This window comes from Triplophysa dalaica, chromosome 12 (genome assembly GCF_015846415.1).
Source record: "Triplophysa dalaica isolate WHDGS20190420 chromosome 12, ASM1584641v1, whole genome shotgun sequence".
Lineage (NCBI taxonomy): Eukaryota > Metazoa > Chordata > Actinopteri > Cypriniformes > Nemacheilidae > Triplophysa > Triplophysa dalaica.
Genome location: NC_079553.1, coordinates 9133451 through 9149554, shown reverse-complemented (window position 1 = coordinate 9149554; position 16104 = coordinate 9133451). Strand labels below are relative to the sequence as shown.

General features: G+C 34.5%; 1 protein-coding gene across 1 annotated transcript; it reads left to right on the top strand.

The window, feature by feature from the left end:
• On the top strand, positions 1 to 15845 carry cd4-1 (CD4-1 molecule). The gene is made up of 11 exons (XM_056763396.1): positions 1 to 79; positions 7614 to 7729; positions 11838 to 11920; positions 12026 to 12187; positions 12282 to 12419; positions 13184 to 13441; positions 13651 to 14019; positions 14148 to 14399; positions 14481 to 14587; positions 14730 to 14776; positions 14859 to 15845. Exons 3-11 carry the CDS (start codon positions 11866 to 11868, stop codon positions 14887 to 14889), a joined length of 1419 nt encoding a protein of 472 aa, XP_056619374.1. The 5' UTR covers positions 1 to 79; positions 7614 to 7729; positions 11838 to 11865; the 3' UTR covers positions 14890 to 15845.
• The last annotated feature ends 259 nt before the right edge of the window (positions 15846 to 16104 follow it).

Sequence of the window (16104 nt, the reverse complement as noted above, 5' to 3'; positions counted from 1 at the left end):
GTTTGGAAGAAAATGTCAGTGTAGCTGTATGATCACTTAACACAACACACAGACACTCTCATCTCTTCAGCGCTGGATTGTAAGTATCGCTGTGTTGATATTACAAACACTAACAATGTTACTGTTATTGGTCTGCTACAGCTCATGCATCTACATGTTTTCTTGTATTTAAAGTTAAAGGTCTTTTGTCTTTACCCGATGAAGTAGAAGTAGATAATTGAAGTTGATAATCAACAAAATAATGGGGATTCCACGTTTGTTTGGTAGAATGTTGTTTACGATCAACTTAAAATTGATATGGGCTTAAAATGTATTATGTTTTCTAAATTCTAGCATGACGTTTTATTGATGTTTTCAGATGTTTATCTGATGTTACCACGATGGTGGTCATGGTTCAAAAGTATTAAAATTAAGAAAGCTTTATGAAATGAATTAGATAGGCTGAGTTTAGTACGAGTATGCATATTTTAGACAAATATTTTGTTTTTGCAGGATGTCATATTACGTTGTAATGTCCTGAAATGGTTCGTTGTATTGAAGCTTGTGATCGGTGATTGTCGATGTGCATTCCTCAATTGTCATTTCATTTTCAAAATCAGAACACAGCAACTTATTTGGAACATTAACAGATATTACATATATTTGTATTATTACGTATTATTACAGAAGGTCACTTGCGTGTTGTTAAAATTCCTCTGTAGGCCAAAGCCTCACTACAGGCAGCTGAAACAAACTTTTAAAGTGTTGACGAGAGTCATGCTTTTTAAAACTGGATTAAGGCAAACACAAGATTTTGACCATTTTCACAGTAGTGTTTGCTAGTTGTGTGCTTAATTGTTTATTTGTATACGTAAATTTTTGTTCTTTGATATGTTAAACGCTTGCACGAATTTTCTCATTTGTAAAATTCGGACTTTTTCTAAAGTTTTCTTTCCCAAACATCAAGTTTTTTTCATACCAGAACGTTTAGAGGAAAAGATATTACTGTAAAATTAATCAATATGTATAATTAGGTACAGTGTACAGAAAAGCTAATGTTTTTGCATGAAGCCGTCATTAAACTTAATCACAAAAACGCATGACTTTACGCCAATATACTGCGATGAAAAATCTAGTGTTAAAGTATCCTGATACTGGTTTAAAATTGCCGATATTGCTTTGTTGACTGGTCTTCGTTGGATGCTTGCTGTGCCGTAAAGATGTTATTTTCAGCACAAAACAATGATGAACTATTATTTATTTTAAGAAACACTTGCCTCCTTCCCCATTAAGTTTCACTGGTGAGAATCAATCCATATTATATGCAATCTATACCAGGATTTATTTTTATACAGTGGCCGTATTCCATTGCATAGCAACAAATGTCATATACAGCGGTACATTCAAACTCAATAAAAGATTGTTCCCTATATAACTAACTTAACTTTTCTGAGCCTGTTTTGTTAAATTACATTTAACCAAGTGATTCCTGGTCTTTATTGTGTATATGCAAGATCAGTCCCCCGTCAGGTTTCTAAGCAGAGTAACCACAGGTGTAGTTTTCGTCATTCGTATGTTTATTCCCTTATGTTTGACAAACTAAGAGTAAAAAAAATATTTATTTCTAACAGTTTACATATTCACTCTTATTATTTTACATCTGACAAAGTTCTTAAGATTAAATGTTTTGTAATATGCTTTTTCAAATATAAGTGGCACAGTTTGTAATATTGCATTGTCCAATATAATGACATCCATAAAATATTTAAGTGTGGGTTAGGGGTCAAAATACTTTTTAAAGTCACTGTATTTTGAACTGGAGAAACTGGTTATTATAGATGCACATGAACAAATAATAAACCAATGCGCGGCACAATAAGATAGGGTCATCTTTATTCTTTTATCTAGTTTTGATTGCACATGTTTATATTTAGATAAAATGCGATCATTTATATTCATCTGCAATTGTGCATATTTAAACAGATTTTTTTCTTTAGAAGCCTAACTTGGTGACACAATGCGTCAATTCAATGTCCAAATGAGACATTTGGGACAAAATTTAAAAATAAATCCAGAATCAATTTGATTGCAAAACAAGCAATCGTGATGAATAATCATGCAATTATTTGTGTTTTTCAGTGTATGATACCGCCTAGCAAATAAATATTATATGACCGCAGTGAATATATGACCTGCTTTAGAATATGAAACGGACACAAATTTAGGGGCTTCGTCTTGTTTTGTTGACTTTAATCTGTCATGGTGTGATGGATCATAGGAAAAAGTTAAATAATTCTACAAAAAATTTAGCAGCTGTAACTGATGTACGCAAACGGTAAATGTTATTTTGTCTGTTTTGCATGCAACAGTAACCCCATAAAACAATACTTCAGAATCCTGAAAGTTTATTTTTTGGTCAAGCTTTTTTTTTCCAAGTTTAGTTCTTCAGCTGACCTTGTTTATAGAGACAAAAGTTGTAGGACAACCACAAATGCTGCTTACTGTAATGACTTCTGTACGCATAGGCCTACCAAAATAATGAAAATATCATGGATGACAATAAACCAAGACTCTAATGTAACAATCATTAAAACTGTGGATCAGCTTTCCTGTAGCTCAGTGGTAAGAGCATTGCGTTAACAATGCAAGGTTGTGGGTTCGATCCCAGGGAATTGCAAATACCTATGTAAAATGTATAGGGTAAAGCAATGTAAGTCGCTTTGGATAACAGCGTCTGCCAAATGCGTAAATGTAAATGTAATACGTACACTACATAAATTATGACAGTAGGAAGCAGAAGACAGAAGAGAGAGTTTGATCACTGTCAAAGAGTTCGATTAGATAGAAAGTTTGTTGTTATCGTACATTTATGCCTATGGACAGCATTGTGTGTTGTTTGTCGCCTGCCAGTTTTTAGCATCCGTTGGCACGTACGTTCATTTATGATAGTAAACGAAAGATGACAATAATCCTTTTTAAGATCACTGTCGAATACCCATTCACTTGCATTGGTTTTGTGTCCGTATAATAGAAGTGAATGGATACCGCCGTTGTTAGATTACCAACATTCTACAGAATATCTTCCGCTGTGTTTTGCCAAAGAGTGGTTTAAAATGACAAGAGATGAGGGCAGATTTCTATTTTATGGTGAACTATCACTTAAAATTAGTTCGGTAGCTTGGATAATCTGTCGAATTCAGTCTATGTTTTGTGTTTGAATGCTGCAGAAGGAGCGAGTGGTTTTCATAATGAGAGCAGGATTCCCTCTTTCACAGTGTGTCATACAGATATTATTCTCTGTTTCTAATCCTCTCACTTCAGCATTGTCCCACACACACCACACAATCTGTCAAAGGGTTTTCCTACCTGACCCTTAAAGTTTCACTCTGGAACATGTAATATAAATAACAAGAAACAAGCATTTGTGCGTTTTCTAAACACGTCTTTATGGATGGTATGCTGATATGGAGGATGCATTCTGTTTACCTTTCTAGGCAACATAATATCAAATGCCTTTTAGACACGGAGGGTTTCAGATGATTTATTCACCCCAGGGATCATCATGATCAGCTGGAGGACTTTTGGGGTCCCCTAACTGGACTCTGCTCCCCTAATAAATATCAAATTTGGATATTGTTGCCGTTTAGCTCCAACCATGTGGGCACCTAGAATTGTTTCCTCTTTTAAGTGAAGAGGATAATAGCAGTTATGTTTTCAGCCACAAAACAAGTATAATATTTTTTTATTTAGAGGAACAGATCCCACTCGAAAATTAAAGCATTTATCGGAAAGGACAAAAATATTGCTGACGACAGATTACTGAAAATGATTTTGTTTTCATGTATTTCTGTGAATTATTTGTCAGGTCTATTCTCAGATGACTGGAAAAAAAATAGAAGAGCAAAATGACGTGAACATATAATTACGTAATGGAACAGACTCTTCTTCTTGAGTACAGTTACATTTCGAAAGTTGCTGTCTCGAGTGTGATCTAATCTTCTGTACATAAAAATACATTTTCACAAGCATCAGACCAAATGCCAGTAACCTGTCTCTCTCTCCGTCTCATTATCTTTTTCCACTGACATTTAGTCTTACTTGCATTTCAAACCTACAGGACTTCATTAAACAGAGGATTGGAAAAGGTTTGTAACTGAAAACCCAAGATCTACATTTGGTCTTTCTATGTATTTTCCACCCCCTTTCAAAAACTTCACTTCTGCAGCGTAAGCCTAAATAAGAAAATAAAAAGCTGCATCGCTCCTCATGGCATCCATCTTAAGCTTTACCACGCTCACCTTAACTGTTTCAATTCCTCAACAAGGCTTAGTGTTGTCAACACATTGTAAGCAGGTGTGTGTGAGTTACTGTAATGTTTTGGGGATTTAGATCTATAAAGGGATTCCCTGTTAGTCCGATACTAAGAGAAACTTTCACTAAACACATGCTTGTGTTCATTTTAGCAAACTAGACAGATTTCAGATGCAAAGAGAAAAAAAGTCCAAATAATTTCCTAAAACCACGTTAGTACAAGTTAAATATGGTTTATGAAGAGAATATCACTCAGCCTCAGTTTTTAGTCAAGTATAGAATGAGAAGAAATGACTTTGTGAAGGGGAAGCACGTAACGAAAACATGAGTGGGACATATTGAAATAAATCGCCCACAACCGCCTCTGTTCCTGCTTGTTAGCTTTCTTTCGCTCTTTCTGTAATGATTATGTTTGGTGTCTTGAAACCCTCATAGACTTTGTGACTAATGAGGGATCCCTCTAAAATGGGTCTTTCCTAACAACCCAAAAGCGAGCGAAAAAGAGAATCGAAAATGTAGATAGACACGTTTTGATAACAGACACCTGCAGTTCAATCATAGCTATGTGTGTTCCTTGGGATTCAAACCCATAACCTTGGCTTTGTTAGCATTCAGTTAGAACTTTGTAGGAACATAGATTTTATATAGCAAGATCAGAGTTCACACCTCAAAGTTTTAAGATTAAGGCGCATGCTGATCTGAAGGACAATGAACTGTAAAGCTGAAGTTTTCTTTTCTGACAAAGATGAGCAGAGCATGACAGGAAGAGAGAGAATGACAGAGAGGTGAAACCTCAGACACAGATGTAAGGCAGGCAACATGTTTGTTTCAACCTTCATGTGGTTCTACTTTACAAACCACCCTTGTCCTATAGAGCACTTAAAGATACTCTAGCGTACCTGAGAGTAAACGCTCTCTCTCTCTCTCTCTGGCGCTTTTCCCTCATGTACCTGTACACAAACAGAGATGCTTCGATCCACACAATATAAAGTATTCAATCGAAGCAAAAAGTGTTTTGCTTTAAAGAACTCTCCATAGGAGAACATTTCAAGTTTTACAAAAAACAATTGATCTGCACAGTAAATTATGTTTTGTTGCCTGAACAACGTAGTGAATTTGTCCATTTATATTATTATAATATTAATATGAGGGAATCAGCCCATCTACATTAGCTTACATCTACTTAGTATTTTTAATAGCTGAATCGTGTGGTGGAATATTATCCTTAGTTGACAATTGCAAGTTCCCTGTTTTTGCAGTGTGACTGTTTGTTCTGTTTTTTAGAACTGAAATTAAAACGCTAATTAAAACATCCTGTAATATATAAGTTTGTCTCAGGAACGAATACCAGCATAGATGGTTATTAATTAGAATGGAGTTCTGAGATTTTGCCGATTGTTAACACACCGTAGTTTTAAATGGCGTATAGCTTTGGACTCGCTGCAACCCATCTGTGTGAATGCTAAAGATAATATCATGTAATATTTCAGTTTTTTTTGCAAGTGAATTGTGCTTTTCTGGTGGTTTCTGTAAAAATCAACCTACAGTACAACCAACATATACAAAATACGGTGCATAAAGTATGAATGTTTGTGCAGCAGACTGTAAAAGCCTGCAAAGTATCGCACAAATCTTGAAAGCTGTCCAGTGTGAGAAAGATGACTTGCAGAAAGAAAGATTATTTCTAAAAAAAAGAAATATTAACTTTAGGTGGATTAAGACAGTGATACTTATAATCCCTACAATATGCCACCGCAGTCTATTATTAGCTTTAATATTGATTTGTATGCATTTAATGAGAATCATTAGATTAACAAGATTTACACATACTATAGTTGTTTTTACATGCTACGGTTTCTTTTTTGTTGTTTCCAAGCATTATATAAAACGATAATGTTTCTTATAATTGATAATACAATAGAGCAAAGTGACTTTTTTAAATCTACATGCATGTTTTTTCACTAGTAATTTGGATTAAATATTTCAATGCTTTTTCAAAAACATTTATTTAAATGCCTAATTCTTTGCAACCAGTTACATGTTTTTGTATACCAGCATTTGCGAGATCCTTAGACATGCAGGTGTCAGATGAATAAAAATATTCTTAAACAAGATCTCATGATATTCTGTACAAAAATGCTTGGATAGAGTTGTACCTACCATGAACAATTCAAAGAATAAATATAGCATAGAAAATGTATTTTAGTTTCCAGTGTTTAAATCAGAGGTTTTGAAATCAGTGCCATCTAAAAGTGTTTTTTTTTCTTGTAAAGTGTAATATGTGCTCTATCACATTCAGGTGAACATATGTTATTGAAGTAAAAAATATTTAACTTGACTAGGTATGACTGCGTCAGTTGCACCAACAAAAGTATTTTAAGGGGTTTGATCAGGTAGAAATAGCTCTATAGGGTAACAACGGCATATTTTACGTAGTTTAGTATGCAGTGGATTATATTATTAATAGATCTAACAATATAGAATGATAGTTACTAACGGAGAGCATGGCAACATTTAAAAATGTACGTGAGTGCGAAAGGACATCTATTGATGCAAACAAACAAAAATCTAAATAAAACAAAAGGGCATTTCCGTGAAAATGTCAACCTTACTACGAAAAATTCTATAAAGACAAGGCATCCTATCTCCATTTATTGGGTATTATTGCTTCAGGATTGTACATTTCACTTCACAGAAATACTACAAATTTGGTCATCCCCCAAAAACGGCTTCCTTTTTTTGTCACATCGATAACGCATGTTTATTTCCCTTTTTTTAAAATAGAAAATCTGTTCATAGACTGACTTTTGTTTATGTTTAGACTCTATCAACAAGGGTTAATATAAACAGATGGTTCAATAAATTCGTAACAAATTCTTTCTTGGAGCATTTTTATGTCACGTTCATAACGCAAAGGTCACATCCATAACGTTGGAATTGCCAAAACGCAACTAAAAACATTGATAACATTAAACAATGCTCAAAACAGTAGAATTATTGAATATTGAACATTGAATTAATTGAAGCTTTTTGTAAATAACAAGATGCCAACGTGAAAGTTTCATGAATGGATGCAACAGTTACATCATTTTATTTTCCCACATAAGAATCTGATTGCACATTTTAATATGAAGGGTTTCCTAATGGTCAGTTTTAAGGGTGAATTTAGGTTGTTTAGACACTTTATGATATCGAGATGAATGTCAAAATGTGTCCTGAAATCACCCTTATCATGCGGAGTGGTGGGTATTTATTGTTTGTTAAAAAAATCTGTATAAGTCATCAATCATATGCCAATAACTGGATTTTTTCAATCCCTTTAGGCCAATCAGACAGAGGGGAGGCGTCAGCAGTGGTTAAATAAAAATATTTTGGCCTGTAAGTGAACACATCCGCTGTACGACTTTGAAGAGAAGCGATACCGTGTTTTACTCTTAAGGTAAGTATATTTATGCAAAGGTGTAAATGTAATGAAATGGTTTTCAGTATGTATTATGAATTATTTACATGCGTTATAAATTGTTTTGTGCTACTTTCTGTTGCTTTAATACGAGTTCAAAATAGAGAATAATAAAGTGTCATTTTTTAATCAATGCATATAAAAAAAGAGATACATTTGTAGCTATCGTTTCCTTGCTGATAAAGTATGACATGCAGTGAAAATAAATAAAGGAATTGCATAAAATAAATTTCATGACATCCCGTATTTTCGGTTGTGTTACCAGCGGAATCTACTGTATTTCATGTTGTTAAAATCTTGGTTCATGATAATGCTTAAAAAACACCAAAAAGGTTTACAGACCAGATTAATTATATATAGGACTATTGACAGAATAATAATGTCCTGGAACATGCCGAGCTAAAGCAAACCGAAAATGATATATAGAATTTTTAGGCTCTAAGATTGATCAGTTAATGAGATTTAAATAAATAATCTGGAGTTTCTCTTAGTATGTATTCTATTTAGTATGACGAAGATTCAAAATCAGTGAAAAAATCCTTTTTGGACTTTTTTTTCAAATAAATTTTATTGCAAATAAATTAAAACGCTCTCAATTAAAATGTATTGAAAAAAAACCTATATAGTGACTACAACTCTATTCTTTAATGCATGTTTAACCCAAGCCCATGTTGGCAAGTAATTTAAGTTCAGACAGATATCTCACTACCACTCCCTCCTTTCTTTCATCTCTCTCTGTCTCTCTGTTTGCTGTTTAACCTCCATCCTGACCACAGCCCTGATCATCTGTCTTTCTAGGTTACATGTTCAGGTGCAGTCTTCTGCTGCCTTTATCTCTACATCTATCGTTTACGCGTCTTTGTGTGCATCTCTTTCCTCTCTTTCTGTTTCTCATTTATCATTTCAATATGTATTTCATGTTTTTATCATATTATCCTTTCATCAATTCCAGCCTACACTTCAAACACTTGAGTAATGAGCTAGCTATATCCTAATGTTGTTAGCTAATGTTTATTCCAGTACTAGAAGTGTTACGATCTTGTGTATGGCTGATAAATACCTACAGTAAAACTGTATGTTTTAATCTAATGTTTATTTTCATGATTTAACCATAGACTTGAAGTGGACTGATTACTTATTTCATGTATAGACAATAGTACATTGAGTCTAAAATGCTTATCAAGTTTTTCCCAAAAAAGCTTGTTCCAAACAAGGTCAGGTTTGGGGGAGGTTGTGGGGGCAGAAAGGCATTGCATTTCAAGATTGCTCTTGGGCACCTCCAAAAAAAATTCCGGCTGACAATTAAAATAATGAAAATTTATTTACTTTTGAAATACTTACTAAATCCTAATTTGTATAGAAAATCTATTAAAAATGTCCATTTAATCACAGAATAAATGCTAAAGTTATGCATGGAATAAACTGCCTCACCAGAATATGTACTTCCCCCCCAGCCGTGCCAGACTTGTATCGGGCCTGGTTCCCAAAAATATTCTCACTAAATATCACAATTTAGATCGCAGCCAATCATATGTTCATAAATAGCCTATACCAGTAACTCTGGTTTTGCTTTAGGACTCAATAGTTTACCTTGGACATTAGTTTGCTATCCAAAAAAGAATCAAAGCTCAATGATATTCAAAATAATCAACATATATGCGGCTTGTATCGCAATGTTAGTTTTGTTTATGGTTTGTGAGGATGTAGGGAAAGTAAATTTGCACCAAAATACATAAAAATTGGGAATTTATTCAATCTAGTGTGTTTATCCATAGTGACTTACATTGCATTCACTGTAATATGCATTATATAATTCCATGACCTTTCGTGCTGTTCACTCAATGCTCTACCAATTGAAATACATTTAAGTTGACACCCTTTGGCATCCATAAAAAAAGATATAGAAAATAATTAGCAACTTTTCAATAGAACTTTTTAAGTTTATTTACGTTGCTTTTTAAGTTGTTTAAGTTTATGTTGCATTGCTTTCCCCCCTGCTTTCCTTGACAGAATGGACCGACGACCCAAAACTTGACTATTGATAAACAATGCAATATTAAATAATACCAATGAAACTAAAATAAATGTAGGCTAGGTTTATTCATTTTTAACGAAAATGTACTGAGAAGAGAACACGGGTTAAAATCTTGTTACAGAGGAAGTGTAAAACAGAGAGATTTGTGCAAATCACACAAGACATGCAAAGTGTGAGATAAAAAGCCGAAGTAAGATATACTACATACCACACTCCCAGCTTTCGTACACCACCAACATCGACATGTGGTGTTCTTTTTTCTGCTTGTAAGCGTGGAGAGAATCCGCCTTTCGTGGAAACAGGGAGGAAGAGAGGGGGTGTTATAAAGGAGGAGGTGAAGAGGTGAAAACTAGAGGGATACAAATCTTCTCCCCGTACAATCTCAGCCCACCACAGGCATACCTCGTGACTTCAATCTCTCGCTGTGTTTCTAACTGTTTCTCTTTTATGTCTCTTCACTAGCACTTGTCTTCTTTTGTGTCTGTAACCCAAAGCCCACCACAAAGCTCTTATCTCCCCCTCACTTACATCTCACAGTTTCTTAATCACCCAAAAAATCTGAGCCCACCACAAGATCCTTCCTTCCTCTAAAGCAGTGGTTCTCAAACTTTCTTAGCTCCCCATTGTCAATATTTGAAGGCCCTCCTAGCTCCTCTTATAAATTAAATAATAATTACAATTTATTACAAAGTAATTTTTTGTGATACTCCGAAACTTCACCCAAAAATGTAAACTCTGTCATGAGTTACTCAATCTATTTGTTCCAAATCTGTTTACATTTCTTTGTTTTGTTGAACACAGAGAAAGATATTTGGACGAATGCTTGTAACCAAACAGTTCTTGGACCTCACTGGCTACCACAGTAGGAAAGATTACAATGGTAGAAAAAGTGCCCCAGAACTGCTTGCTGTCCTACATTCTTCAAAATATCTTCTTTTGATTTCAACAGAACAAAGAAATGTATCAAGCAATTCTTAGTATTATAGTCAATGGTGGCCAAGAACTGTTTGGTTACAAGCATTCTTCCAAATATCATTCTCTGTGTTCATCAGAACGAAGACAATTATAAACAGTTAACCCATATGTTCAAAATACTCAAACAGATTAAGTAATGTAAACTTAATATTATATAATGTTCTACTTACTAAAATATGTGAAGTTCCTGAAACAGTTTTTTACTTTTGAGTAAACTATAAAGATTTTTTTTGATTAACCTGAAGCTTTGACAAAAACAAAAATCAATTTACTTAATTTAAACACGTTAATTCAACACAATTGGTCGAGAAGGATTTTCAATTTCCAGCATGCTTTGCGTCAGACTGAATTAGGAGAGTCTTTGTTTTGTGTTCAGTAAATTATCATTATTTAACCCCTTCACTGCTGCCTTGCAATTGGGTTCTTCCTTGTCGGTCACAACCTGGTCGTGAAAGACCCTGACATTAACTTAACAGTAATCAAAATATGAAAGTCCTGCTTACTTAAACCAAAAACCTCTACAACTCAAATGAGTATTGCCAACTTATCCAGGTTAACAATGTACAGATTTGGTGTCTAAGGTGACTAAATAATGACAGAATTGCTTTGGTGTGAACTATCCCTTTAACCCATTGCTGGCTCAAATATTAATATTTTCAGGGTTAATTTAACACACCTGCTGGGTTCGTCGCCTTTTGACCCTATGCTGGGTTAGATCAAATGTTTTTAGAGTGTGGACTCACCAAACATAACCAACATACCATAAATATATAAAAATAATATATAACATTTGCTCATATGTCTTTTAAGGCAGTTTTTTAAATGATGATGTATAGTTTGACATGGTGGGCGCTGCATTAAAAATTTAATAGCGAGAGCTCAGCATGCATGTAAACATTGATATGTTGTCTTGAATTACAATTATAATTGAAATGCTAAATTCTACTTAATCTAAATAGTTTTTTTTCATTTATTATAAATAATTTACAGAGCCACCTAAACTTTCACACTGCTTCTATGTGTGATGCATTTACTGTGCGAGTATATGAAATAAGGATTGTTAAACTTTTCTTTCAGATCGACCTCTTACTCTTTTCAAAACACAATGACACTGTGTTGGATATTAATATTTCTGACCTTCCGGTTTCTCAAGGCCGAAGGTAGGTCCTAAGTTTATAAAAGAAATATGCTTAGCATATAAAAAAATGTGAATGAGTAAGAAATCAATAGCAGTCCGTGTAAGCAGTATGTTCCTTTACTATCAGAAGCAAACGTGGAGATTTACGCACAGGCAGGAGGGAAAGTTATTCTACAACGAGATACACACGGAGGAACTCTTAAGAACTCGCCCAACGTTTACGTCAACTGGTTCCGGGGGTCAGAAAAGACACCCATCATCAGCAAAAACCCTCAAGGTGGAATACAAGGTGCCAAGACTGACGTTTTTGATACCTTTTTTGCACACGCTACAATATCCAGAGTATTGTGATATAACGAAACATATATGTTTATTCTTTGCAGGAAAGGAACCAAGGGTCTCTTTTCTAGAAGATTTCTCTCTTCAAATATCACCAGTCGAGGAATCTGATTTTGGAGATTTCCGCTGTGAACAACATTTATTTACAAATACGTTTAACAACAACTACAAATTGCGTCGTGGTAAGACAAAAGGAATATATATATATATATATATATAGAATAACAGATTGTTGAAAACATTAATTCTTTTCCTATCAGGTTTTTTCTCAAATAGGTGATGGAAATAAATCATACTCCGTTAGGTTTTATTTATGTGGGCTTTTTTATCCATGTAGGGGTACGGGAGGGAAGGTGGTGGTCTTCAGCCATATAACAAGACTCTGTATAGACCACTTCGCAATCTGTAAACATTGGCCCAAAAGCACTTCCAGTTTTGCTTTTATTTATTTTTATTTCCAAATCTTACCTTAAGCATATTCAATGAAACAGGGAGTTATTTTGTTCCAATGTTGAACCAGCATCATCCAAAGTGGTCAATATGTCTGCATAACCGAAAGATAAAAATTAAAATTTTCATGTGAAGTCCCCTTTAAGAATGCAAAAGATGTAGTGTGCCATCTAGAGACAAACCACCGAATTGCATGATAGCAGAAATGCATTTTTAAATTAATATATAAATTCATTCCACCTAGACTGTTGACTCTCAATAGACATTATGACTTTTTATACAGTATGCATGGAAACTGTATATTCCATCCACTCATACAAACATTTCTGCATTTCTAAGTCCACAAAAAAGCATGATTCACTTTGTTAATTAACAGACATATTTGGTCCTCACAATGCAAGAAAAAACAGCAACATGACTTTTTCTACTCGTTGTTTATACATTACAATACTTTCTCTATATTTCTCTAACTTTAGCCTTTTTCTCTCTGTTTTAGTAACTGTATCCAAAGTGCAGGCAGTGATTGTTGGAGAAACCCTGATTCTGAAATCTGATCTAGAAACGAGTTCATTACGCTATTCATTCACTGTCACATGGGTGCAACCTAAAAACCCAGATTGTGAACTGGACACACGTAGCACAAACGGAGATATTTCAGTGTCAAATGTGCCCATGTGTGCTAGTGGTGTTTGGACATGCAAAGTACAGTATAATGGGAGAGAAGCAACTGCACAAACTACTGTGTATGTAATAGGTAAGACTGCTTGGAAGCGTTTATTTGTGCATCTGTATTTTTAAACTTCTCATGGAGTCGTTTCTAAATGAACAATGAACATACGATATATGCAAATCATATTGTATAAGATGTAGAGTGAGGAGCTATAAGAGCATGCATTTTATGATCCGGGGGTATTAGAAATATCATTATTTATTCTTTGTCTCTTTACTTAAATTTTCCTCTAGATCTTGCCCCTTCTCCATCAAAACCCATTTATACTGCTGTCAAAAATAAAGTCAATATTCCTTGTTCATTATCCTCTGAAATACCCTGGACCCTTTTAAATGAAAGTGGTCTACAAGGGGGTAGCTGGACCTTTACTCCTCAAGGAAATGAAAACCAGCAGCCTCTTCTCAGTCTCATAGTCGGTTCACAAGCTAAATGGAATGTCACAAAGGATGCGCAGATCGCCGTCCGAGAGAGAACACTGACAGACAAGAATCTGTCGATACTTCAACTGCCTGTGTCTGAAAAGATCAGGGGAGAGTATACCTGTACTCTGGTCTTTAAAAAAAAGACCTTCAGCAGGAAAGTCAGGGTGGAGGTTTTGCAAGGTAGATGCATTCACAATTACTGCTATAAAAATGTCTTTAAGGGGATATGAATGAAATATGAATAAATAAATGATACAAACTTGTCTTGGATAATTAACCTAACCTGTCTGAACTTCTTCCTCTGGTAGTTTCATCATCTGCTAATTCATCTCTGAAAGAAGGCCAAATGGTGAATCTGTCATGTTCATTAGGACCTCATACCATCTCCCCTGAGGTCAATTGGATGTGTCGGTCTTGCTCTACTCATCCCTTTCTCAGATCGACTCCACAGCCGGCAAATCTGTTCTTCCCTGTAAGGATGGAGGACAATGGCGAATGGAGATGTGAACTCTGGAATAAAAAGGAGAAGCTAACATTTGTAAAATTTTCACTGAAAGTTGGTAAGAAAAATGAAAAAAGGAGAAATTGATTCATGTGAAGCACGATGTGTAATGTGATGTTGTCAATATATTGTTCCACAGAGAAGGTTCCAGTGGACATCTGGGTTTGTGTTGCCATCAGCAGTGGAGTTGTGGTCTTCATTTTGCTCCTTGTTGTCATCATCATATGCATTCGCAGACACAAGCAGGTTAATGCGTTTATGGTACTCACTCAGTTAAGATTTCTATAGAAGAGCAGTCAAGAAAACAAGCAAACTTTCATCTACGCAGGTGAATGTACGAAATGTAGATAATAAAAGGTAATAAAAGTTTTTTGATTCTTCTTAACAGATGGTGATGTACAGGCGACGAAAGACCAAATTCTGCTGCTGCAAGAGGTAAGTCTGGTGATCCGTGGAAAACTAAACACACAAATGGAAATAAACTAAAATACTAATAATCATAATGCTTCTGTCACAGTCCCCAGCCAAAAGGATTCTACAAGACCTGAAAGTTCTTGGCATTTCATGACTGAAAAGGATTAAAATCATGATTACACTGTAAATACTTGATATATTACACGATTAAAGGTGTAAATAACACAATATGATGTCATTTGCAAGCTAATTATCTGAAATATATTTATGGTTATTTGTTTGAATATTGCTTGAAGAGAACAAAAGATAAAACAAATGGTAAAATGCAACCGCAGGTCCATACTTTGAGTTCTAAGCACAAATCATATATCTAACCTATTCATTTAAGATGATAATTTCACCCAAAATGTACATTTTCTGTAAAATCATGCTGATGCTGTGTTGTTATATTATTTCATATAGTTTTTTTACTACCTTATTTACCTCTTTATATTTTGGTGATTCTATTAAATTTTAAAGTTTTGTCTCACTTGCTTTTAACTTAGTTTTCTAAATAAATACCAATAATCTGAAAAAATATACGGTTGATAACGCTGACAAAGCAAAATGACCAGCTCCACTGCTCAATTTGGGTGTAAATTAACATGACCACCACTAGATGGTAGCAGAGCATCGTTACGGAAACGTTCTGAATTCATAATAGCGTGTCAAACTGTTGTAAAAGAAATACATACAGAGGGTGGACAAATAACAATTCGACCAGGGTACTTTTGAATAGGCTTTATTTTTGTACAATGTCTCTATCAGAACAGTTGTTTCAGAGAGGTTGGACAAGGGAATCTCCTTCTCACTCTTCTCATTATCATAAAGATTTCTTCTTTTGAAACACTTGTTACAATTTGTTCCAAATTTTTTTATTTTGTCATGCAAACTAGACAATGTAGTAACAAAAGCTAACCACAATGTCATGGGGGTATGTGTATTAATGTATATTTCACAAATATTATTCTTTTATATAACAATGGGTGTTCATGTTATCTTCTTGAAACTCTGTAAAGACTTATTGTTAACCAATAAACAGTAGCTACATTTTATGTCTAGCAGAGGTTTTCCTTAATACAGTATGATGTTACGTTCACAATCAATGACAGTTTTTATGTTTAGTCACAGTTGTTTGTGGATTACTTGTTTGTCATGAGTCATTAGACTGTCCACTGATCTTCAAAACAGTCACCCAGGTCCTCCACAATCTTTGCTTTTTCAAAATTTCTGGATATTTTACTCATGTCCAGCAATAACTGTATGATGTTGAGATTCATCTGTTTACATTGAGAACAATCAAGAGACTC

What these genes read in the sequence shown, in the direction of transcription:
- cd4-1 (XM_056763396.1), top strand. Translation starts at nt 11,866, where the DNA reads ATGACACTGTGTTGGATATTAATATTTCTGACCTTCCGGTTTCTCAAG. An exon ending in CCCTCAAGGTGGAATACAAG is followed by an intron (nt 12,188 to 12,281) that starts GTGCCAAGACTG and finishes TATTCTTTGCAG; the next exon opens with GAAAGGAACCAAGGGTCTCT. An exon ending in AAATTCTGCTGCTGCAAGAG is followed by an intron (nt 14,777 to 14,858) that starts GTAAGTCTGGTG and finishes CTTCTGTCACAG; the next exon opens with TCCCCAGCCAAAAGGATTCT.